Source organism: Pavona decussata, unplaced genomic scaffold, assembly GCF_977016875.1.
Source record: "Pavona decussata unplaced genomic scaffold, jaPavDecu1.1 SCAFFOLD_155, whole genome shotgun sequence".
NCBI lineage: Eukaryota > Metazoa > Cnidaria > Anthozoa > Scleractinia > Agariciidae > Pavona > Pavona decussata.
In genome coordinates this window covers 3,809,218-3,835,740 of record NW_028145567.1, presented here as the reverse complement: position 1 = coordinate 3,835,740, position 26,523 = coordinate 3,809,218, and the positions used below count along the sequence as shown (strand labels likewise).

General features: G+C 37.0%; 1 protein-coding gene and 1 long non-coding RNA gene across 3 annotated transcripts; one reads left to right on the top strand and one right to left on the bottom strand.

Annotated features, from left to right (window-relative positions):
• The first annotated feature begins 134 nt into the window (after window positions 1–134).
• Window positions 135–24,729, top strand: LOC146465936 (nucleolysin TIAR-like). Of its 2 annotated transcripts, none has more exons than XM_085128265.1 (16): window positions 135–242; window positions 314–342; window positions 448–544; window positions 7,502–7,600; window positions 10,480–10,537; window positions 12,839–12,926; window positions 17,055–17,130; window positions 18,073–18,103; window positions 18,477–18,539; window positions 19,640–19,729; window positions 20,343–20,427; window positions 20,894–20,969; window positions 21,059–21,121; window positions 21,536–21,679; window positions 22,722–22,758; window positions 23,778–23,870. In XM_085128265.1, exons 1-14 carry the CDS (start codon window positions 168–170, stop codon window positions 21,671–21,673), a joined length of 1,068 nt encoding a protein of 355 aa, XP_084984391.1. In that variant the 5' UTR covers window positions 135–167; the 3' UTR covers window positions 21,674–21,679; window positions 22,722–22,758; window positions 23,778–23,870. The 2 variants fall into 2 exon arrangements, with proteins under 2 accessions (XP_084984391.1, XP_084984390.1); XM_085128264.1 differs by having other exon boundaries at window positions 136–242; window positions 21,536–21,669; window positions 22,715–22,758; window positions 23,778–24,729.
• Window positions 21,585–26,188, bottom strand: LOC146465935 (uncharacterized). Its single transcript, XR_014868210.1, has 3 exons — window positions 25,675–26,188; window positions 25,043–25,165; window positions 21,585–21,716 (listed from the first exon to the last, which is right to left on the bottom strand). It is a non-coding gene; the product is annotated as an uncharacterized LOC146465935 (long non-coding RNA).
• Window positions 26,189–26,523: the final 335 nt, after the last annotated feature.

Sequence of the window (26,523 nt, the reverse complement as noted above, 5' to 3'; positions counted from 1 at the left end):
CTGCTGATTGTCTATGCCTTATGTTTTACAAGTTAGAATAATGCAAGCTATGTTTAATCATCTTGAGTATTTTTAAAAATAGTCGCAAAATCAGGACCAAGTCCCGAACCGCCCTTCGATTCTCCCAGAATTCCAAGCGGCAGTGTTTGTGACGTCATATTCTTTGCATGCGCAGTGAGTCACAGGCTTCTCCAGAATTTTCCCTCCGTACTATTCCATCTTCTTTTGAGAAAGCCACAATGGTGAGTAAAAAGAAACTTAATCTGATTTTTCGCGCATTTTTCTCGCTAACCTACCCTATTTGTGTTTCAAGGACGACATCGACGACAAGAAAACAAGCCTGTAAGTTTAAAAAACTCAAAAAGCAGCGGAGATCTTTAGTTTTGTTCTTCAGGAAGTTGCATGCCGTCGTTGACAATTTTTTTTTTCGATTCTGCTTCACTTCAGCTATGTTGGGAACTTAGATCGACGTTGCACAGAGCAGTTTATCAAAGACATCTTTGCCAAGTGTGGAAAGGTTGTTCGTTGCAAGATGATCAATGCGGTGAGTAGTTATTTATTGTTGTGCATTGAATGTTGTAAGCTTGTATATATGACTTGCATTGTGTAGCAATAGCCGGCCGGCATCTTTGCTACGCTACTGCCTACAGTGTTCGTAATTTGTTAGTCTTTGTGTATGTGCCTCGAGGGCGCCCTCATGGTCATTTACACCATAATAACTCTTTAGCTAATGGTTGCTCGATGCTGATTTCTTAAATATGTGACCTATTATTTGTTTTGTAATGTATAAGTTGTCATCGTTGAAATTGTAAGTTTTCTACTAACCTCGTCAATTTCTTTCTTGTCCAATATTTTGTCGGCGTCGTACAATTTCGATTTACCAACCTTGAAACTGAATATAACAACGAGTAGAAGCATTTGAAATGCTCTGTTCTTCGATGCAGAACAACGTATACTTTAGGCGACGAAACTGTTTGCCATGTAACTGTCTTCCTCCAAACTTCCGGTAGCCAATTTTCTGTCGTCGGGATAATTTCATCACGAAAGCTCGATTTCTTTGTTGAACCGACTAGGTTATTTACAAAGTCGAAATTACTTTTCACTGAATTCTTTTATGTAATGCATTTGTAAGCTTTTAGAAACCAAGCAGTAAACAGAGAAAAGGGTATCAGTAATTATTATAATTCCTTTCCTGTTTTTCATTAATTTCCACTTTAAAAAAGGTAAAAAGGATGTCCAAAACATTGCTGGAATGTTGTTTATGACCACCAGTATGTAAGATCTTGTAACAGAAAGAAACGTCAGCGTTAGTAATGAAGGAGTTGAATTTTATTTGTGGCAACGGCACTGTCAACATTTCAGGAATATATCCAGCATGCATAGTTTTATTAGGCGCGCTAGGAACCGGAGTCAAACAGAAACAAAAGAGACCTACAGTTAGAAAACTCTAACTTATCTGACTGTTGGGTTGTGCTCTTGAAAAATTGAAATAATTATTGTCCAGTATATGGTGGTCTAGCTGTAAGCACTTCAGACTGATTAGATCATTGGTGTAAGAATCATGTTGTTTCATTTGGTAAAGTTGCCCATGGTCCACATGGCTGGGACTGAGCATAAAATCCTGGAATGAGTGTGCTTATTGTCAAATTTTTGGATTTTCTTCAACAACTCCATACATCATACCAGTAGTAGCTTTGAGCTGATAACTAAACTTTACAGTGACTAAAAGGACATCTTAACTCTTTGTCAGTATTGCCTGATGGGTTAAACCTTATGGGGTGAAGGTACAGTGAAGATTTCTGGGACACATAGGAGGGTTAAATCAAGTTGGAAGGGAGGGGGTGGGGGGTGGGGGGTACTTATTCAAGGAGTTGTAGTAACCGAGCTTCATAAACATAAACCAACTAGGAGTATTGCTAATTTCCCTGGGATAGGATGCTTGTCCACTTGTCTTCTGCCAGAAGTGGGAACTCTTGCTGTGGCGTTGATTGAACTTGTTTTCAAAGGTTTTTAAGTACATATCAAAGGAAATTTTTTTTTCCATTTTGGATATCTAATCTGATACCATAGTTTTAGCAGTGAGAACAGCATTCTCTCCCAGGTTTTTTTATTTATATCATCAAGATGACTTAAAATGTCAGCTACGTATAGATTATTACACGTTAACAGCCTGATATCGTTTTTATTCACGGGTTTTTAATACCATATCGCGAACGAGTGAGTCTTCGAGCGAGTGAGCGATATGGTATTAAAAACAAGTGAATAAAAACGATATCAGGCTGTTAACATGTAATAATTTGTTTATTACATAATACATGCTTAAAAAATCAAGCCACCAAGTTGAAGTACAAGAAAGTTGCATTTAATAATAGTGTATGAATGTAAATACTGAAAAACTGCAAAGCAATTCTTCCCGCCAAATTTGACGCCAGGCGTCAGCTAAAATATAACGTGCAACCCGATTGGTCCAACCAAATTATTACAGTCTATTTGAATGGACAATTCAAACAGTAAAGTGATATGATATCATTTCACTGCATATCACTTCACAGGTATCATTTTTAGTCACAGCTTTATCACCCTGATATCCACACATAATATGTAATAAAGTACATATACCAAGATGATTAATGTCTGTCACCTGTGGCTGTAATGAGACTATACCTGGTGGATTCTTAGTCTAGTTCAACTTGGGAGTTTTGACTATGTTGTTCTTTCTAATTTCAAGATTTTAGCGATTTAAAAAAAAAGTAGCGAAATTTAATACTCACAAAAAAAGGTTGTGCATAATGTAATACCATATCACATAACAAAACAATGAGAATTTTAAATGTTCTAAGTTAACTGGGCCTTGTGATGAATTGTTCTGACTTAAAACAGTAACTATCCTTAAAAATCTTTCTGGTCTTGTTTTCCACTAGCACTGTTCCTCCTATTCACTATTTTCTTCAGCTTAATAGCGGACACCTTCGGGACCGCAATTTAGTGTCCTTAATGGCAAGTCCGTAATAGTGTGAACTTATTTCAGTCAAACGTCTGTAATTTATTTTTGCCGGGGATTTAGCTGCTGTCCGTATTATCGGGGTATCCGTAATAGCGAGGTGTCCGCAAGGCGAGAGTTGACTGTAGTTAGATTGAGCCAGACCTTTGAATCTTTCCAGAATTTCCTTATTCTTTATGACATGTGCCCCCAGGTCAGGGTTTAAGAAAATAAAATACTGACAAAATTGCGAAATTTAGTACAATTTTGCTTTCCCTGCAAGGAGAGGCCTCTTTTCCGTTGTATTCGCTGAACGGATCGGTGTGAGGAAAAGAGACCTCTGCCTTGGGTCGAAATGGATCGTGTTGGCATGTGTCACAGTTACCTAGCAACCGAACCGCATGTGATACCATTTACTATGCTGGTTCTCTAAATGACAGCGGAGTAACTGTTAATGAATGCATGAGAGACAGTGGGCTCTTTTCCTCGTGAATGCAACGGAAAAGAAGCCCGTGCTAGCAAGGAAACTTTTGCTCTAATATTTCCTGCGATCGCGAAAATTAGTACTTGCGAAATTCGGCTTCCAAATTTTCACGAAATTAAGTATGTGCAAAAATTAGGAATAATAAGGTACATTTGTATGGGATGACTTAAATCCTGGGGCTAATTTAATAAAACTTTTACACTTGGTAGCAAACAAACTGTGCCCTTGTAACTTGTAGAAAAAAGAATGATCTCAACAAACATTGTTAGAAGTCTTTAAAAACATTGAGGAATACCAAACTTGTTTTTCAACTCTTTATCGAGTTCTTTCTTCTGTTCTTTTGTAAACACAAGGGCTAGCTTGTAAATAATTTCCATTTGCTAAAAATTGAGCCATTATTTAAGCAAGTTATCTTAAACCTCTGTGGTAGCAGCGTGCAAAGAAAGTCGTGTCCAATAGCCCGGGGATAGTGGATTTTGTGATCGGGCTAGTGGATTCTGACCATCACTTGCCCGACGGGCGAGTGAAGTTTTCTGGGAATTAAAATTAAAAATTTACTGTAAGGCATACGTTTTTAACTTCCTGGTAGATTTATGTGAACCGAAAGCCGTTTTTCAAGCTGATCTCACAAATGGAAGAAATCTTTTGAAAAAAGTATCGCATTACATTTCACGTCTGACATATAAATGCGTGAAATTTTTCCTTTGTAGTCTTGTCCACGCAATCTTCAAGCAAAAATAATTTGAAATATGACTTACTCTTGCTAAATAAGAATTATTTCAAAGAAAGCTAGTTGTCTGTATTTATTATGCTTCATTATTCAATGAATGTACCAAAAAGACTTTGATCCTGTACTCTGGTAAATTCAGTTTTGTTCATGGTTTTTACATTGTCACATGCATTTCAATAAATTCTACAGTATGTATTAAACAGTTGATGAAAATTTATCGATCACGTCCTTAGGCTATTGCTTTCCTATAAACTATCAGATATAAATTGCGAAAATGAAACAATTTTGTTTCCTTTGAAACTTTTATAAAAGCGGACAAGATCTAAAAATGTTTATTTCGCCAGAAATTTGCGTAATTTTGTTTACGACGGCACTGATGCGTGACATGGTACTTTCCGCTTTTGCGTGAAATCTGACAGCCAAACTTTTTTCTTTTCAGAAAAAAAACTAATCTGCTTGATGTAATACTTTTGTATGAGAAGCAAAAATATGATGAAAGATGTCAAGTTTTATGCAAAAAGTTATGATTAGCAGTGAACTTTTCAGTTAATAAAAGTGCTCCTTTCAGATGAAGACATTTTCTGGCGGCAAATATTTTTTGGCGGCAAAATGCACAATCAAGTTCTGACTGTGTTGTTGTCGGCAGCTTTCCTCGTTGTTGTGTTAGCATGTCTAGTGGAAATTTGTTTTAATTAGTTTCAAACTAGTTTTTCTCAGAAGATGTGCGTAGATTAATTCCAAATTGCAAGATGTATGTTAGTCATCCACGTGTTGCACGTGCTGAGATCATACATATTCATCACTTGTTTCTTCATGAGACCGTTTACTTTTAGTATCTGGTTCATGTATGTTCTAATGATTACAAAATGTAATGAGACTTTGAACAGCTAGAAAATACAGCTTCTAGTTAATTGACATGTAGAAATTATAGGTTAACTAGTCAGTTAGATGTGTTATATTGTGTTTAGGAAAAACAATTGCAAGTTTTTTGGAACTTCTTCCTGCTTGTTTCACTTTAATTCTTTACTCCATCATTTAATTACCAGTTGACATTTATAATGAAAGAAAGACAAAGGCATTCACGACCAAAGATTAAGAGTTAATCATTGTGCCAATGTGTCAAGTTTCTTACCAGGCCAACTTTTACTGTTAATTAAAGGTTTCGTTAAATTATGGTGGATTATCAATTATTAATAAAGCAGCTAAGTAATTAACTAGTCGTGTAATCAATAATTAGCTAATTAAAACATGTACTGAATAAATTAATACTACTTTAGCGTCTTGTGAATTTTTTTTTCAGGCTAGTTAAAATGACTTTCGGGCTAGTACATGCTAGCCACAGCTTGCCCTTTGGGCAAGCTGTAAAGCTGACTTTCTTTGCACCCTGGGTAGTCTTTAAGAAATTTTACCGCAGGAAATGCAAGAAAATCCAGATGAAAGTTGCATTTTGGCAGACAATAATACATCATTCTCAGTAATTACATTTTAGAACAGGAATTCACCAATATTGCTATTGCTCACGTGGAACTAGCCTCATATAGCTTGAATTTCATGTGCTAATCCATGTTACTTCCTTGTTGAAAAATCAGCTGTCTTTGTGTGTTCATCACAAAATGTATGACTTGGCCATGGTACATTTTTCTGGTTTTCTGGATTGGTTTTTTAATCTTTTTATGCTATTTACAACTGTACATGTGGACAGCTCCATTTTGAAGAAAATTTTCAAGAACAACACATATGAAAGCAAATTGCACCATCCTTTGTCACAACGTAAAGGTGCCTTTCATAAATGTACATAGAGACAGTCAAACACCAAACAGAAGGGGTTTTTATTCATTGTATCATTTTCAGCTTTAAGTGGGCTACATTTTCTGACTGCACAGACAATAGTGTTTGAGATGTAGTTATGGTAACGGCAATGTGGCACTCAAGCTGAATAATTTTAGGTTTCTGTGGCAAGAAGCAGCTAAAAGTTTCGTTACTCCCCACTGGATGGGATGCTGGTTAGTTGTAGGGTTATCCCCAGCAGTATGTTGCCAGTAGCCTGTGTTTATACAGTTGGGTGAAGCAAAGCCTGACATGCTAACCACTTCACCATCACACTGCAGGCTCTATTTCAATTAAGCCCTTAGGCCCTGTTCAGACGCCAAACTTTTCATGAACGGAACCTAATACTTTGAATTAAGTACATGAAAGGTTCGGCGTCTGAATCAGTTGAGAATGGATGCTTCAATTTGGAACGGCTTAGCCGTTCTTCCTGCTTGGAATTTCGGCTTTCGAACGGCTTTGATTCAGACGTTGAACTTTTCATGAGCCGAACCCAATGCATAAATTTTTAACAACGTATTTCAGATGCTGTTTCTCGTAGAGAGCATGTTTTGTTTCAAGTAAATTAAGTTCAGCTAATTAAGTTTGGCGTCTGAATCAAAAGACTGGATTTTCGTGATTTGGGCCGACCTTTATTTGAGTTAAGTTTGGCTCATGAAAAGTTTGGCTTCTGAACGGGGCCTTACCACATGACCAAGAAACAGCTAGTGTGAGTGTGTGTTACAATAAAAGAAACTCCAGCTATTTATTAATAATTAGTTTTATTACACCTTTTGTTGTTTTGTGAAAATGTAATTATTTTCCCAACAAAATACACTGTGGGTGTAGAATAGTTTTGTTTGATTTTTCTAATCACCCTATACTATATTAATCTTCGTCTCCTAAAATGTTCCAGATATAGTTAAATTACATACTGTACTTGTCTTTTCTTTACGATCACATTTACAACAACTTCCCTTCCCTTCCCTTCATATCAGAGCAACATAATATTATGCTACGCGTAGCGCCTCCAGCCCACCGAACTGTTACAGATTCCTCCATTCCAAATCAATATCTTAAAATTTTGTCCTTCTATTATTGGACAGTATTTCTGGAATGACATTCCTCTAAATATTCAAACAAAGCCTCACAAGAGATTATTTAAGAAAGCTCTTGAAATTGTACCTCTCTCAATATTAAGATTGACTCAGTATAATAAATTATTATTTTGCTCTTATCACCCTTATTAATAGTTTCGCCCTGTGCCTATGTATGTGCGTTTGTATTTAATGTATATTTTTTCTTTCGTTTTCTCCCTACAAAAAGTCATAATTTACCATCCTTGTATGTTAAGGGCTAAGTATTAGTTAAAGTGTTTTCTGCCCTTTCTCTGTTATCTTTATACTATTTTTTTTTTCTAATGTATTATGTGGAGACGTGGAGGTGAATAAAGATGAACTTACATTTTCCTAATCAGATTAATTTTTTTTCTCTTCTGTAGAGTTCCTCGACTGATCCTTTTTGTTTTGTGGAGTTTGAGACCAGAGAAGCTGCAGAGTATGCCCTTTTTGCTATGAATAATCGCAGTGTTTATGATAAGGTGAGCTGGAAAAATAACGAGCATCCATCCCTCTCAGGCTTTGTCCTCTCTACCTGTTTCCCTTCCTTTCGTTCCTTATTTCTTTCTTTCCATCCATCCTTTTCTCCTACTTTCTCCATCCCTCTCTTGCTTGCTTGCTTGCTTCCTTCCTTCCTTCCTTCCTTCCTTCCTTCCTTCCTTCCTTCCTTCCCTCCTTCCTTCCCTCCCTCCTTCCTTCCTTCCTTCCTTCCTTCCTTCCTTCCTTCCTTCCTTCCTTCCTTCCTTCCTTCCTTCCTTCCCTCCTTCCTTCCTTCCTTCCTGCCTCATAATGTTGTTTTCCTCCTGCTCCACCCCTCCATGCATTCTCATATATCCATTCAAGTCAGATTTAACATGTACTCGTACTCTTATACATTTTTAATGTGGCCTTGACCTTGGTTCTATATTTAACAGAGATGAAATTGACCTTAGTTCACAATCCATGTTTTTGATCCTGAGAGTACATTGTGTTATTGTTGGAATGGAACTGCATCTTTTGACCACTACTGTATTTGAAAACTGTGTTGTGTAGGTAATATTACAGTGTAATCTAACACTGAGCCTTGTTGTCAAAGCAAAGGTTTTAAATCTGTGGTAGATAGGCTGTGTGATTGGAATTTTGATGGCAATAATATTGTTATTCCAATACATGTACCGGTAAGTAGATTTTACATCTATCCTGTGAAACTTAAAAAATAGTCACTACTTTACTAATTGCATTTCTGTCACAAGTGGTAGAGGAAATCAGATTGATGTTTAAGTAGTCAAATGCTTTTAATTGCTGATTTACATGTACACTGTATAGCAAATGCAATAATTCTAGAAATTAGTAATTATTGTTAACTTGTCCTGGCTTATTGAGTAGTTATGTTGCAGTGACAGGCATTTTCTCTTGTTTTAAAGCAGCTGCGTACGTTATAGTTAACATCGGCAACAATGTTTTTTGCTAGAAAATAACTATGGTGATTCTCGCTTAAAATGCTGGTTAATAATCACTCAGATAGCTTCCTTTCATGGTTACATTTAACACCTTCAGTTTGAAAAGTGAAGTTATTGAAATCCCTGACTAAGTATTGGGTTTAAATAACTGAAACAGTTATTTTGTTGTGAGTATAACATACAAATCCTAAGTTAGATTCATGGTACATATTCCTCAGTTCACTCAGGCTTTTTGGTTGAAGGGTTTTATGCAACAGAGGTGTATAGTGTATGTGACTTATTTGCCTGAAAATAATTGAAATTGCTTCAAATGAGCCCTGATATTTTAATTTTTTGACAGCAAAATTGCTAAAATAAACAAGAAATAGGTTAGTAGTTTTCAAGAAAACACAAGCGGCCTACATAAAAGAGAAACTGGCGCTTGACTCATTTCTTTTGTGTACGCAACTGAACCAAGTCAAGCGAAGCATTGGTGGTTGTGAACAAAAGCAGTCGGTACAGGGGTCCGTATCTCCAATCCTTTGTGTAGGTAATAATAAAAGCAATACGCTATTTCTTGTTTGTTTAAACCTTTTTGCTCAAAAATCAAATACAAAACTAAGTTTCTCAAAAGAAAACTGCTAGGTATCTGTGCCAAAAAAGGGCTTATTTGAAGCAATTCCAATTTTAAGGCAAAAAAGTCGCATATGCTTCTCTTGATTATCACCCTTGATTATTGTTAACGGCTTTATAATATTGAGAACCTTGGATTTGGCCTCCTGTGATTTCACCGCTAAGAGTGCCTGTTGGGTGCTTGTGGGTGTTATTTTGTGTAAGGGGTTTTATGTAGCCCTGTTAATAAAATAGTGTGAGTGATGCTTTCTTTCCCATTTTGATAATTACACTTTAAGTTCAGATTGATTTCTTTACTTTCGCTGAAATTTTGCAGTGTTATTTAAACTAAATGATAAATTTCCCTGGCTTGGTGGCTCAGGGAGGTTTTCCACCCTGCTGGCATTTTGCAGGATAGACAATACAAGCTTTCTTGGCTAAGAAATAAACTGTGATTGTTTCGAGTCAGGCAAGAAAACACACAACAGTAGATTAAATGAATATTGCACCTCAACAGAGAGCTTTATAAGGAATAATTTCATGCATTTTCCTTTGAAGTAATCAACTCCACCTAATTCTCTCAGTGGAACCTCGTAAACGTTTTTATTATTTTGTAATTTGTCAAAGCTTTTTTCAATTTGTAAACTTATTTACAACTAGAGTGTTCTAGATACACTGTGTTTTGAATTCAAACATCATCAAGAAATCCAGCATCAAGTTGTTTTTAAGTCATATTTTGTCACTGAGTTTTGAGGCTTGTTTGGGGTGCACTAACATTACTGTTGGCATAGTTAAGGCAGGTGAAGGGTTTACAATGTGATTGTTTGCTTAAGGCAAGAGATGTAACTGTGTGTCCCGAGGAGGCTTGTAATTCTTAGACATGTTTACACTCGGTGGTTCAAAAGATGACAGGTCTGAAAGAAATTGTTCCTATTTTTGACCAATGGGTGCCCTCCAAATCGCAAATCTGTCATGTCTAAGGGACAGAATTTATAAATACTGTATTCCTTCAAACAAAAGCATTCCCAGTGGCCGAGAAATCAATTACCTGCAACTTGTGGAAATTTGTTTCTCAAATTTGTAGCGTTCATTTTAGCAGACTTGTGTTGAGTGCAGATATTCACAGAGTGAAAAATTAGTGTTGAAGTGAAAGTTAAATTGTGTGGTCATGAATTCTTTTGGATGTCTGTGCTAACTTTTCACCCAGGCCACCTGCCTGATGGAGTGAATACCTGTAGTTGGCAGCTTTCTATAATAAGAAGATCAATTAGTGATGAATAATGGATGATGTTCATTGTTTGTTTCTTCTTTCTTTGCATGTCTTTGCCCAGCCTATCAAGGTAAACTGGGCGACTAACAACACCGGAGGCATGAGAAAGGACACAAGTAGTAAGTAGAAATATTTCCTCATGATCCAAATCCTTGCTTGCAGAACTGCACAATCGTTCAATTTATCAGCTGGATTCGAAGGCAGTTCATCTTTGTTGTTTTACAACAGAGAAACTCCCTTCTCCTATTATGATTATGACACACACCTGAATTCATTACATTTAGAAATGAATATTTAAGCTTAACTTCCTTTGGTTGTTGGCTCAGAGTTGTGTTTCTGTTAAATGTACATAACAGACTCAGCAGATTCCCTCAGGGCCGAGCTGGTCTTGCATACTCTAACATCAAGAGTGGTGAATTCATGGTTGAAGGACTGTCAGAATCATTGGCTTGAACTAATTTATCATTTGGTGACCTCATAAATATTGATTGCATTCACTCAAACTTTGCTTGCATGTAAGAAATATCTGTAAGGTTTTCAGACCCACAGAACAAGTTTCTTGTCTTTCATATTTTTGTTAGTTAATGTGTCCTTGTTAACTTATCCATCCATGCTTTTTCTGTTAGACCGTAACTCACCAGCGATGCGTGGATGTCATGTTATTAGTGATCTGTTTGACGGATCTATGAATGAAGACAATAATTTGAATTCTCCCCTCACTTTATTTTTAAGTGATTTCCCACTTCAAACCCAATCAAGGTTGACAAGTACAGTTGATGAATGAATGTTACGTCCCTTGTGTACTCTTTGGTGAAACAAGTGTATATCTCTTTTACACCTCCCCTAAAATAGATTTTTTTGTTGATGTTTTCTCACCCAAGCTTTGTTACGGTCAGTATCAAAAGCAATTATTGTGGTTATTTTGAATCAACTGCTTACCTTTGTATTTAATCACAGCCTTTGCGGTCAAAGAAAAAAACAGATGTGGTGCTGTTAATTTCATTGTCCCTATAAAATGCTTTGTGCAAACTTGATAAAAACGTTATTTTGAAGGGCAACATTATTTCCAAATTTGAATTCAACCAGACACAGATGAAGAGCCACTCTCTCTATACTCTTCCTAATTCCTGTTTCTATTTTATTTTGGTGAAAAGGTAAAGCACTCCTTTTCAGGTCATAAGTAAAATGAAAGAGTGTGTAATTGTGAACAATCTGTCTGCTTTATGTAGCTTTGTTTGGTCATGTATAGTTATGTTTCTTTTGTAGTGGTTATTTGCAATAATTCTGTTTGTCACAGTTGACAGCACATTCTTTAAATATTATATTCTGGTGAAATAAGTGAGACAAAAATCAAAATTTGCACATTGAAGAAAAATGTTCATTGTGGAAAGTCAGTCAGCTGTTAACAAACTTACCCCTTCAGGTCTTGTTGATAAAAAACTTGTGTTAAAATCTGCTCTCAGTAATTTATTTTCAGGCTGGTAGCACCTGACATAACAATGATTGTTTGTTGTTTTTATTTGTGTAGTTTTGCTTGAGCCCTGACAACATTTGGTTGAAATCCCACATGTTTTCCAAAAAATTTGCCAATTAAAAAAGCTGTTGTTTTGTTGGAAAACTTTATAAAAAGGAAAAGAACTAAATGCTAGTCAGTAAGGATTATAACTGAATGAGGAAAAATTCAGACCTAGGAGGTATTTCCCAGATTGGACAATGTCAAGTTCTTTTGCTGTTGCATTCAATTTACATTTTCTATGAGACTAGATGCTGTTGATTGTGAGAAATAATATAAGTAAGTATAAGTATAACTTTATTTTAAATCAAAATGTGGGGAATGTTCGCCCTGTCAACAAAAAATAAAAACATCTGTAACACATTCAGGGCTGTCACTAAGATTTAAAGTTGCTGGATAAATACAACAAGTAGGCGGGGAATCAAACAGCTAGGAATTTCTTTTGGTTCTATTTTTCTTCTATTTTCCCATGAAAATAGCCGGGGGCCATGTTCTTAGTAACCGGGGGAAATCCCTGGCCCCTGCCTCTTAATGACAGCCCTGCACATTCAATATATAGATAAACACTAATCTAAAGTCTAAACAGCATTGATTAAAAATTATTTAGATGTGTGCTTGAATGCTATTATAGACCAACAGTTGAATTTGTGGGCAAAGCCGTTCTGTTATAATATACAACTTAGAAGTACTTTGTTTGGCTGTTAAAAAATCTGAGGCCCAGAATTGCAACAGTCAGCCTACAGCCTGTAATACCTCCTGAGTCAATTGTGCAGTGATTTATGTCATGATAGCTCTATTCTTGACCAGTCATGTTTTAGCCATTGTATATTCTGTAGAGTTATCATGCATGTTGGAATTTAGCCAATCTGCTAATCAGTTTGTTGTTGGACATTCTTCTTTGTTGCAGATCATTACCACGTATTTGTGGGTGACCTTGATTCAGAAATAGGAAATGAATACCTTTTTAAAGCTTTTGCTGCTTGTGGGCAAGTAACGTAAGTATTTTTGTGACTTTTTCTTTTTTTTCCTCTACCAAAAATAAGGGCTTGAGACTAACTTTTTAGCTCACAAGCCCAGTGGCTAGTAACAGGGCAAAATTTTTCTTACACATGTGGCAGAAAGCAGATTCTGCCATTTGCCACCCTTTAAAGTGTTTCAACTTATTGTTTAATTAAAGCAGTGAAGTCAACGAAATCCCCTAACAGTCTTTGTTTTAATTAGTTTCTCTTCTCTCAACGTGCATAAATAATTTTCATTTTTTGTTTGACCGTTAAGTGCTTTGCAAATCTTACTAACTGAAACTAAAGATTTTACTAGTCTGTGGCTAGTTGGCTACTGTTAGTCTCGAGCCCTGCTTGAAATAACTTTTTTGAAAAAAACAAAGCAAAGAAGTTTTAAAAGTGACACAATATTTTAATAAATTGATGCTTTTCAAGTTTAACAAGTAAACACGGAAAGCATGGCATTCAAACCTTGGCATTAACTAATATTTGAACTTTAGTGTATCCAAGTGGTACTGTTTTTGCTCTATTCCTTGCCAAAGGAGATAAGTGGTTTTTATTCATTAAGGAAGGTTGTGTGCAGTTGTATAACTGGTTTTGATTAAGTGTCACATTCGGTGTAAATATTTGGCACTTGAGAATGAGTAGGGTGGCTGGATCTTGTTCACCTCCTACAAAAACACCCTTTGAAATAATGTGTCTAGCGATCTGAGGCAAAATCTGACAAGCCCAGAGAACTTTTGCAAGTGAGGCCAGCTGGATGTAAAACTCACTGGTTTGAGTTCACCACCAAGCACAGCAAGGTCTGTGTGTAGTGTTGAAGAGCCACTGATTTTTCCATCCAGTTTAGCCGGCTCAAATAATTGTTTATGATTCTATGATAATGAAATGCTGCTTGTTTGACCCTGTTTCCAAGCATTAGTACTTCACAGTGTGCGACATACATGGGCCCCTTTAATGACACCTCTTCCTTTGACTTAACATAATCAATTCAAATGATACTTCTTGAGAGTTGATCAAAGACTGTTTCAATGGAATACAACCCTTTGTAGTGTTATCTTACCTTTCGTCTTGTAGTGCCAACACAGAATTCCTCAATTATTGAAGGGCTAGGGGCATAAGGGGCCTAGATCAAACTGCAGGTTCAATTTTGCCTTTTATCAAAAATGGAACCAAATTTGAGAGAAATAATGGGTTTAAGTTTCTCAAGCGAACTGTCGTAGACCACATGTCAGAAATGCAGACTATCAAAAGAAAACAAAAAAAATTGATCTTGAATTTTAGGATTTTTTCTGTTTTTTCAGATTGCCCTTATTTTTGGAAGGAGGCCTGCATGTAGGACAGTTCATTAGAGAAATTAAGCCCACCTTCTCCCCCCTCCCCACCCCCACCCCCCCCCCCCCCCCAAATTTCATTGTAATTTTGATAAAAACTGAAAAATGATCCTGATTTTGGCATGGACCTTATATGCCCCTAGTCCCTCAATTATGTTGTATACCAGCCCAAGACTGACAAAGTCTTTGGTTTGCAGTGATTACCAATGCAAAGCTGAGAATGGGAGTGGTTACAGTTAGGTTCCTTTCTTGTCTTTTCCACTTTTTTTATTCTATTTGTACCATAACATAAATGATTAGGTAGGAACCTCCTATTATCTGTCCAAGATTATTCCGTCAATGAAAATTGCACATTATTTTGGGCTGCCAAAAAGGAATAGATGGCAGAATAATGTGATCAAGGGTGGGGTGGACAGAGTTGATAAAGGAGGATTTGGTTTATCATGTGGAAGTTTCTGTTCTGCCCCCTTACTTGTTCACCAGTTAACCCCTTAACCCCTAATTTCAAAGAACAAATTCTCCTTTCTTGTCCTGGTGCTTTTCTTATATAAGTACAGGGGAGAAGTTATTAAAATATCAAGAAAATCCAACTTGGGTGATCATATCCTTAATTCTCATGACCTCAGGGGTTAAATAAACATTGATATTACAAGAAGTAATTTGATGCTGATCAATGTTTGGGCTTAGAGGGTTAAGGCCAGTGAAGTTAGGGTGATTCAGGTGTGTCTCTTTTGGAAAATCCAAGATCAGATAAAAAAAAAATTGGGATCACTTTGATTTTTTTGTTATCTAAAGAAACCATGATCTAAAATGGATTATTTGCCCACAGTGACAGTCGTGACTGCCAACAAGGCTCCAAATTTCTCTTTTTTGTTTCAATTTGCGGCAATTACTTTTATTGCACAGTTGTGTGTTAAACTACGGATTGAAGAAAAACCCTTTTAGTCTTAGTTGGCAAAAGAATAGGGAAGAAAAAATATTGAAAGTGAACTTCACTTCAAAATGTGATTTAATGTGCAGAAAACTTTTGTAGTTATTTCCCTGTGTATTCTTTTCAGATCAGTAGTAAGAAGTGCTTCAGATGTTGAATCTCAGGTTTCTTTTTTTGGGCATGATCCAAAAAATCCTTCTCTGGTTTGAGATTTTTCTAAAGAAACAAAACTTAATCTGATTTTTGATGAAAAAAGTCCAGTTTTGGATTTCTCAATGGAAGCACACCCTTAATTTTTGAACACCTTACTGCACCTTTCAATAATGTGAACTCTGAACTTTAAAAGTCAACTAACGAACTTAGAACAGATGGTAAAACTACAGAAACTAATAAACTGGATCAAAATCTGTGAGGGAAAATCTGTTCACAACCAATGAAATGGCTTTAACCTTGTTGAGCTAAACTTTGTTTTACCTTCTGCGATAACTGTTACGATTTTTGATAGCAGCAGCAGCAGCAGCAGCGAAAAAAAAAAAAAAAACCAAACTGTTAGGTGAACTTCAGAGTACCCAGTGTTAATGGAAGGTGCAATAAGGTTACTTTAAATTTTAGAGACAACTTCTGGTGTGTTTGATTGGCTGTATACCAGAAAAAGAATAACAAACACGCTCTTGAAAATTATAACTTGTGGTGACTAAATTGTTATGGTTCTTTTTCTGGAATAAGACCAAAAGCGTGCATTCCTTCATTGAGCATTTTTTTTTTATTTCACCCTGAGAATTTAAATTCACTGTGTAAGTTGTCTCTAAGAGCAGTAACATTAAACATTAAAATAGTATCAGCATTCACAGTTAGTGTCAAAGAAGATCGAAATGGTAAGTTACAAGTTTTTATTGGAGATTTGTATTCCATTGAGAATCACCCTTTGGTTTTTACTGACAAACAGCCCCCCCCCCCCCCCCCAAAAAAAAAAAAATAACAACAAATATCCTTATGTACACCAAACACAACCCACCAATAATTCACAGCTCTTTTTATTTCTCGGGTCACCGTCTTTTTATAGATCTGTCTAGAATCAGTTTTGGGAAGCAATTCATGATTGGTTGCATGTCACCCTTTTGACCATCATTAATGTCCATTGTTATGCATGTTTCTCTGTCATAAGAAATCCCTAACTTATGGACAAAGCGACAAGTTAAAATCAACTGATATTTGTTATTTTCCTCTTATGTCCAATTAATGTATGTTTACCTACCAGTATCAATTTTACACCTCTATGATGCACTGAACATGTTTCCAGGATTATTTTGAATTCATATTTTTGATGTTTTTATCAATGCTTAGTATGTCATGTGTTGTAACGCTTCCTTATTTGCTTGAATACAGATGAATGTGCACTAATTGCCTCCCGCCCAGGCGATGTATGCCATTTTCCTTGCTTGTTTTTTCTTCTTTTTTATCTAAGTTCTAAAGTAGTAGACAATCAGATTAGTGAAATAGTATCACTAGAGTTTTCCATTCATTTACATATTTTATTTTGTAATGTTTTAGTTATCAGAAACTGTTAGGTTTTAGCTTTTAATTTGGGATTAGTTTATGAGATTGTTCGAAATTCAACAGTGTGTTGCAGTAGGCTTCTTCAAGTGAAATATTCTTGTGATGGCTCTCATGGTATATTATTTTGTTTTGTTTAAAAAAACTCAAATTTGCTGGGTTAGGAAAACAGTTATTTTAATTGGTACATAGTTGTTTAACTTTTAAATTTCTCATTTTGTTCTTCCTTTTTCCAGTTTTCTAAAAGTATTTAAACAGATTGTTGTGTTAATCTTGAGGTGTGCTTCATTATTTTCTGAATAGGGATTGTCGAGTTGTAAAAGATAGTGGTTCTGGAAAGTCCAAAGGATACGGTTTTGTCTCCTTCCTCAAAAAGGAGGTATGTCCTTGCACCTGTTTTTGTCCAGTGCCGCCAGGGTTCAATGCCTCTGTTTTTGTTTTGTTCATCATAGTTTCTGGAGAAAAAAAAACTGTCTATAGAGTCCTAAAGTGATTGCATCACAAAAACTAAATTTATGAAATTATGGGATTTGTCAGTATCTCGGAAAGAGCATGATGAAAAATGCCTACTTGCCAAAAATCAGCATCTTATTGCAATTTGGGGGCGAGATATTAGCTCTGTTATGCCCCGATGACTCCATACAAATCCTTCTAATTTTGTCTCAGTTGTCGAACGTTAGGAACTGAGACAAAATTAGAAGGATTTGTATGGATTCATCGGGGCATAACAGAGCTAATATCTCGCCCCCAAATTGCAATAAGATGCTGATTTTTGGTAAGTAGGCATTTTTTACCATGCTCTTTCCGAATATACTAACAAATCCCATAATTTCAAAACTTCAAATATTTGTGGCGTCACACTTTAGGACTCCATAGTTAGTGTTCTTAATATAACCTGTATGTGCCGATTTAGAGGGGTCTCTGGTCTCAGGTGAAAAACCAGAGAAAGCTGGAAAGCTGGCTTCCTGACCGGGCAAATTGAATGGTAACAAGTGTAAAACGATTTGGAGAGAACCAGTCCAATTGTTTGAAAACTATCTGTACCTCTGCCAAATGACTGCCTTCTTCACTTTCTTGGCCTCCCTACTGACATCCCTGATTATTCACCTCAAATGAATAATTAAGTGCAAGTATGTGGACTAGTTTACTTCTCCATGAATTCCCAACACATAAACATGAATATAATCTTCAAACTGAAAGTGCGATTTAAGTTGCCAAAGGTCTACAAAGTTTGGTACTTAAGGAGTCTTAGGAATGGGGTTTGAGCAATGCTATATCACCAATGCTTGATTAACTTAATTACAAATTCTCTTGTCCACAGGATGCTGAGAGAGCCATAAAAGAAATGAGAGGTAAGAAATATTCTTCTTATGAGGCACAATTCTTTACTTCTTCTGAGCAATAGCTTTCAACCAATTTGAGCAAGCATTCACCAAGTTAAGTTTGGGGATTTTTATCTAGAGTTTTGGATGATAATTGTACTACCCCGTGGGTGGGAGGGTTAGGAAGCATGTGGACAAAGAAAGCTGAATTCTGGGTAGAGAGGAGGGGGGCGGGTACTCCCATACGTACTGTAAGCGGTATGTATATAAGCAGTTTAGTCTGGGATAGGGTAACAGTTTTTTTTTAAAAGCGAAAAGGACATGAAACTATCCTTTGAAAGTATCCCTGATTGGTTAAAAGATCTAACTTATCTTGAGTGATACCATGTTGATGTTATCGTAGGAGCGCAGTTGAAGGGAAGACCCATACGGACCAACTGGGCAGCTAGGAAAGCAACGCCACAGAGTAAGAAACTAATTATCTTGTGTTGATAGAAAAACATAGGATCAGCTCTTCAACTTTGCTAGAATCAACAACGTTGAATGCATTCTATGTGCTGATAAAGAAAGAGAGATGTTAGTTTTTTTTTAAAGCCTTGCCGTGAAACTTGTTAAATGTGATATCATTGTCATTGACATTGGCTCATCCTGATTTTAGTGTGAAAGACAGAGGTAAAAAGGGGGCCATATTGAAAATGTGATTCATCTTCTCTGCCAAGAAAAGAGAGGATACACAGTTCTCTCCGTTGAGTTGCATCTGAAGAAATCTGTGTTGAACCATTGATCATTAAAACCTGATTTTAGACTTAGGTAAATTCTGCCTGCAGAATTTCAAGCATAATTCACCACCTGTGGCAATGAGCATTCTGTCGGCAGAATACTGCATTTTCGAGCAGAAGTTGAGCAGAAAGAAATATTTACAGAACAATTGAAATTGAACATGAAAGGTAAACATGACATTTCTAGAAAAAAAAACTTGAAAGACAAAATTCAAAACAAAACCAAACTACCTACCATTGTGTTTGGAATCTTGAGTGACAACAGCTAAAAGAAGTTACCTGCATCACGTACAGTACCCTAGAGGACCTACAAGCAATATGCACAAAAAAGTGGTCACCCTGAAACCAGTGGTACTACAGAAAGATAATTTTTAACATGCTCAACTCAGCAGATACAGATTAGAAGGCTGTAATTTGGCAACACAATGAACATCTAATCAACCTTGTACCCATCAGAACTCAAGCAGAATTTTGAGCAGAGTACTCAACTTTTTAGCACTGTTGGCAGATAGAATACCGAGGCTGTTGCCTAAGAAAAATTTCAAGGCCAACAGCCAAGCAGTTAGGAGCCCAACATGTGAAGTGTTAAGGGCTGCTGCAAAAAAATAAGGCGCCCAGAGCATTTTCTTGGGTGCCCCAGGCTCCTGGGCTCCTGCTAGGCAGCAGCCTTGAATATGCCAATTTACAAGCAGAATTTATCCAACCCTAAACCTAATCCAGTTCTGTGATCCTTCCTTATTATTTTCTGAGCTCTTGCTATTAATATGCCTTTGTCCTTTTGAAACAGCAAAGCCTCAGGCGAGGGAGGAAATAGCAAGACAGTCTTCGCCATATAACACAACAATTTACGTTGGAAATCTTCCCCCAAGCTGCACTGGTAATTAAATTTGATAATTTTAAATGGAGAATAATCATAAGGCCATCCCAGAAGGGAAAAATAACATTGTTAGGGGAAATGTTTGTGACGTGAAATTTTTCCATTTTTGTGATTGTTTAAAAATCAAACTAACAAAGCCAAACAAACGAAAGCAGCTTACCTGTTGGTCAATAACAGGTGACAATTCGATAAATTCCTCCAAATTTGCAAAAATTCAAAGGTCCTCTAAAGTCACATGGTGAAATTTTCCTGAAGAAAAATTGATACCAGTTTGCAGTTCATTAAAAATCAATATTAGAACTTGCTACTTTTGGTTTGATCAAAAAACCAAGAACCTAGTTTAATGGCCTTAGCTCCCACGAGTCTCCTGTAGCTCAGTGGTAGAGCATCCGAACTAGTATTCGGAAGGTCTTAGGTTCAACTCCTGATAAGAAGCACTCAGATTTCCTTTTTCTACCCAAAACTGTCAGATGGTGCTGGATTTTCTAGCCAACTATGGCAAATCTACTTTGTTTTTGTTTTAGGATAAGCAATAAGTCCTATTTCACTCTTTACTCTTAGTGACAAGGTTCTAGTTATTCTCTTATTGTTTGTTTTATTCTTGTTTTGCCAGATGACACACTCCGTCAGAATTTTTCAAAGTTTGGACAGATCTATGACATTAAAATATTCCCAGAGAAGTTTTATGGATTTATCAAGTAAGTGTATGCTAGGCAATGTTTTGTACTGATTTCTCAACAGTAAAGAACTCGTATTGCAGCAAATAACTTTAACCTGCGTGTCAATAACTGTCAAAGGAAAATTGGCTTTCGTATTAACAATGGCAAGCATATTTTGTCCATTGTATAAGAACTCATTGTGACAAAGAGAGCCATGGTAAAGCAAGCAAAATTTTAATAGGAATAGAGCCCATTCCACTATACTTCCCCTAGAGTTAGAATCGAACGTTTTCAGCGCTGTTTCATGTTTAGTAAATTTATTGGAATTTTAAATGTAGTCCAGAACATTTGTTTTTGGAATCGTTAAAGAGCTTTATCATTGCAATGACTATTGAATTTGTTTGAAGTTCAGGTGAATTTGAGCAAATTTTATGCAATCACTGATTTTTGTTGGATATTTAGTAACTATCTCTGTTATTAATGTTTGTGTGACTTCTTTTGACAGATTTTATACACATGAGCAAGCTCTAGAAGCTATTTTCCAATCACAGGGGATGGTACTAGGAGATAATTTATTGAAAGTAAGTGGAATTGTCTGAAGTAAAATAAATTGAAGATTATTAAAGTACCGAAGTTAATGTTGTATTAATGTTTCTAATGTTTCTCACAGTGTTCCTGGGGGAAGGAAAATGCTGATATGAACAATGCCCAGAACATGCAGCAATGGCAGCAGGTACTAAATTTCTTATTATTTTTTATATTATTATTATTATAAGTTATTAGCAGTGTTATTTTCAAAATACAGATTATTTTTTTACTTTTATGGAAACCTCCACTCTTGAAATAAATTAACGTTAAATTGTTGAAGATACAATCTAATTTCAAATTTCATTGGAAAACATGGAAATAATATTTCTGTGTCTGACAAAACAGAATTTGATTATCGCCAATTTCCTGGGCGCCACCATCTTGGATTTTCATGATGTAATACGGTGGCTCAATGAAATTGTTTCACACAAAATAAGTAATAGGGAATCTTCTTCCCTGTACACAGTCCACATCAGATGGTTCCTTTAATTTAAAAATAGCTTTGTTGCACACTGTCAATTTGTTTCATTCACCTTCTTTCTATGCTTTTTTCTGCCAGTACTACCAACAGTATTACCAACAGTTCTATAACCAGCAGACTATGCCACAGCAATCCCAGGTTCAGCAAGGGTATGTTCAGTACCCTCCGGCAGCAGCGGCTCAGTATGTGTACTATCCACAGCAGACATTTGGGTGAGTTGGCGTCTAATGGAAAATGGCTCTTGAACGCTTTCAAATGTCTATAAAGCAAATGAAAAATAGGCTTGTGAATAGATCTGCTATTTAACAATTAGATTATGAGCTCGAGATTTCTATCGTGTGATAGCTGATGAGGGCGCAGCCCGAATCAGCTATCATGCATAGAAATCGAGAGCGAGTAATCTAATTGTTTTAGTATAAATGTACTAGTCGTTCAAAACTAAGCAAGTAAATTATCTATATCCTCATCGCAGACATTCGAAAAGGCGAGGAAGCGGCCGCCATTTTGTTGAAAACCGCTACTCGCTATCTATCACAGAATAGACAGCGAGTAGTGTCGCCAATCAGAGAACGGCATTCGTGATAGAACACTAGTAGATTAATACTAATTGAGGCTAGACTATGAGCAGTCTTAACTACGCGCGCGCGCGCGCAAAATTTGTTTCCCGTGAGGAGACGCGACGCACGGTTTCGCTTTTCACATCGCGTCGAGTCTCCTCGCGGGAAACATTTTTCGCGCGCGTTCGCGTGGTTTGCTCGCTTTACTATCCCCAAGAAAAATAAAGGACTGCTCGTAGTCTATTTTAGAGCGGTTTTCAGTTGAGTGACGAAAGTAATTTTGCGTTTGCTTTGGTTTTGCTTTACTGCGCTCTATGATTGGTTGGCAAAGTTCGCGCCATTTTCTCAACCAATGGGAAGCCAAACTAAAACCAGTCGTGTTTGCTCGCACGCGTTTTCCCGCGCTTGACGCAGATTACATGTATTTGGTTCGAGTTCTGATTGGCTGGTTGTGTTGTTTACGTCTGTTGTGATTGGCCAAAGAAATTACTTTGGTTTTGGTTTTACGACACTCAATTGAAAACCGCTCAAAAGGGACACAAGGGCCTAGAAAAATGTTTTTCTCTGTTATTGCATTGCATGAGCTTCCGTTAAGACCAATTTTTTTTAGACCGTTGTTTTCTTTTAAAAACATAAACAGGGCTTAGTAGGCGTTGTTTTGTAATAAAGACGATGGTTTCTTTTCTTTTTCTCATCACAGAAGTCAGGTGCAAGTTGTTCCAGCAGCAATGCAGGGATACCCTGGTGAGATGTTGTCATTTACGAAAAGATGAGAATCTAAAAATGATGTCTGTAGATCCTTTCACTCGTCTTTGTTTTGCCCAGTAGTTATATAACTTACAGTTTCAATCATTGGACGTCTAAAATTGAAGGAAATAAATAGACAAAAAGTCGCGTTTTATTTGATGAAATTTGCGAACAAATTCTTTAAATTTGCGACAATTTATTCCTCGCGCTTAAGGCAGGTGGAAGGAGCGGAGCCTTACCAGGAGGGCAGTGTCCAAGTAGTGAGCTCGTTAATGTTATCACAGCTTTATTTTGCTGTTGTCAGCGTTTGCACAGGTCTACTATCCTGTATGTGGTGGACTGTGCCTTTTGGAGCTTGGTGAACTGGCCAAGCCCATCCGTTATAAATTTTAAGTTGCTTGAAAAATAGAACAGTAGACATTTACAGTCATTTACAGTCCAAGACAAACTCCTGAATTTAAGTTTGAAGGCAGACTGGGCTTTGAGTGCTATTTTAAACCACGTACTCATGAACCAACCTACGAGAGCACGTTTAAGAGTGAGCAAAACTTTAGGTCATAGTGTCTTTTGCTCGTGGCTTTGCTTGTTTTTGCAAACACTTCCCTTTAATGTGTGTGTTTTAAGAAATGGTTGCCTAAGCGCTCATATAGCGGTGTGACTTTCATGGCGTTCCAGCTACCCAGAGTCCTCATGCTCCTCGACCAGTGGTTGGTCCCAGGAGAGACTCCAAGGTACTGGAATTTTTTACCGCAGGATTTATGTGGCAAAACAGTTGGTAAAATAATGAGAGCCGTTTCGGGACAGCCAATCACTTTCCCAGAGTCTCGAGGATTCTAAGTACAAGATTTCCTACACCCTCGCGCCCTTGTAGGCTTCAACTGAGTTTTATTGTCCTGGTATCCAACAGACATCATTTTCAGACTCATCTGACATGTAGCGCAACACGACCTCTAAGGTCTTTTGATCACGTGCAATCCTTTTCCCTCCAGTCACTGTGCTCCTCTGTTCTTCCCCAGCTCAAATGCCAGCGACCTCAAATGGTCAGCAGCCTCCCTCACAGTCACAGCAGATGATGGGAGTAGGAGGCATGATGGGACATCACCAAGGTTCCCCCGCCCCTGCCAATGCAACTTCTTACGTCATGCAGCAGGCTGCAGGCTACCCAACACAGTAATGTAGTAATGCTGTGGCACAACAGCACTGCCACACAAGTCAACGAAAAGAAAATCACAAAAAGAACACTTGAAAAACGTCAACGAAGTTGACGATACGCGCGTCCTCTTTGAAGCAGAGGAGAGATTTAATGGGAGAAAAAATGCAGAAGCGTTTGAGGAAAGATAAACTCGCTTCGCTTCTGGCGGAAAAACAAACAAAAATATAAGCTATTAAAAAGAAGAACCCCTTATTAGGCATTGAACCCTTTTGTGTTGAAAAAGTAGTTGTGTAAGTTCTAAGTGCGTTTTACGGATTCGCGCACCAGACAAGCCATACATGTATACTTTGTACAGTACGATAAAAGTATATTTTGTATTTATTCTATCCATTTTGTTTCCAAAAGGGCAACAGTCGTTGTCCAACCTGTCTTCAAAATAAAATAATATAACTATATTTTCACATTCCACCAACACGGAAACCACACCCGTAGCTGTAGTCGTTTTGTAGTATCAAATCTCCAACACTCGCAAATATGGTAAAATTGAACTTTTTCAACACGGAAAGGTTGTTCATTCCTGTAGTGCTGTTGTTACAAGGCTCTGTAAAATTGTTCAATGTCAAGAAAAGCAGTCTCGCTGGTCGTGCTTTTCTGTAGTGAAGCTGTGCTGTTTATAGTAGTAAATGTAGTGTGCTGTGAACGTGAAGCTCTACTGATGCGTCTAGTGGGAATTTGTCAAGTGTAAATGTAGGGATATAGGCCCCCAGAGGTCGGGCAACCAGGAAGAAAGAAATTAAAAAAGAACTTTTACAACATCCCGCATGTTTATGATGTCTTACTTATTTTCAAGATAAGGTTAAGAGAACTACAATGTAGAAGCTGTATACGTGGAAGGAGAAACGGTAAGCGAAGGACGACATGGTCGCGTGGTTATTTCCGCCGTTTTCCTTTGACCGGCAACAAAACTCGAACAAACGTGAACTTAAACCGTGACTATGAAAGAGAAGAGAAAGATTGGAAAAACAGGGCTTTTGGCAGAAAGCAAACCGAACTAAACTCGTATTTTAGCTTTAGTTTCAGCCGCACACACAAAAAAATTGTACCACTTCAATTCAAATCAAGTCTTACCTTCAAAGATATTTTCTGATACAGGCGAGGTCTCCAATGGAATTGTAATTGAAACTAAGTCGGTAGAACAAAACTGATCGTGATGTCTTTGTCAAATTTCTCTTCATCTTGGCGGCAACGCAGCTGAATTTTGCGTCACAGAAGAGAAATGACGTCATAAAGAAGAATTCAAATGTGAACAGCGCGCTCAATGATCGCACGAATGTTTGGCGTTTCACAACATAATTTTTTGATTCATATCTAACTACTAGAAAAAAATAATTATTGAGGGACATTAGAAAAATGTAATTTCTGACGAATAAGTATTAGCGAAAATTAAATGAAAAATTATGTGGTGTTTCCGTTGGACGCGCGCGCGTCGACTTTGCGCGAGGGAAAAGACTTCAACAACGAGAAACCATAGCAACAAAATACAAATAAACGAGAAACGTGTCAACTGAACAACTGGGAAATAGAGAAAGTATTTAAAACACGACTTTACCGGTAAAAAGTTAACTGAAGTGGGTTGGGTTATTGACTAGATAATGATGTGACCATGAGAAGTTGGGTTTTCTTTCGTTTTGATACTCTATGTGTACAGAAGTAAAATAACGACTTTGCTCGCTTTTGAACCTAAAAAGAAACGTACTTACCAACTTTAAAACAACTCTTGTCTTCATATGTTGTCAGTTGATATATCTCAATACAGGGTAGACTTTCAACGCAGTTAACTATAGCCTTCAAAGGCACTGTCGTGAACAAATGTTTCTCTTTCTTGAAAGGAACACAACTTGAGTCGTTTCGCGTCGCAGAAGGAAAAAAAAAACTGACGTCATAAAGGGAAATCGAATGTCAACTGCGCGCTCAATGCTTACCTGAATATAATCAATACAATTAAGACGGGTCACCTCATTGAGCAAGGAACTCGACGAGGTTGGAAAGTTTTGTATTTTCAACTTTTGAATTTATCACTGGAAGACGAAGAAATTTAATTTAACTCATGAATTCCCTGCAAAAGACTGTCATGTTGTTAATATAGACGAGAGTCCAGCGCAACTGGTTACGTATGCAAATTAAGTAGCTGTGAAAAAAAAATAATAATAAAAAGCCTGAAAAAAATCCGCGGCTTGGATGGGATAGTTCGTGCTCTTCATGGAAACCAGTAACTTTTAAAGTTTGTTGTCAGTGGGGCCAACATGATTTTACATAAAGTTTACAAAAATACATTTTCTTGCAACCAGCTATAGTCAGAAGATGTATACCCATTATCCAGTTCTTGTAGGAGGAGAAAAGGCAACTATAACGGTAAGCAAATTCACAGTGGCCCATACCACCCATGCAAGCCTAACCTAGTGGTTTCTTTCAGGTTTTCTCGCCATTTATCTCCTTTCCTTAATTTTCTTCATTTTTTCCATCTTGTGCTGTAAATGTTATGCATATGGCAAAATAAATATTATATTGTATTGTATAACCTAGTTTCTATAGCACGGTGGTAATCAGGA

Excerpts from the sequence above, each read along its gene's own strand:
- LOC146465936 (XM_085128264.1), top strand. The coding sequence starts at position 168 with ATGCGCAGTGAGTCACAGGCTTCTCCAGAATTTTCCCTCCGTACTATT. Across the intron at positions 10,538-12,838 it reads CATGAGAAAGGACACAAGTA|ATCATTACCACGTATTTGTG; the intron begins GTAAGTAGAAAT and ends TCTTTGTTGCAG. Across the intron at positions 19,730-20,342 it reads TCTTCCCCCAAGCTGCACTG|ATGACACACTCCGTCAGAAT; the intron begins GTAATTAAATTT and ends TTGTTTTGCCAG.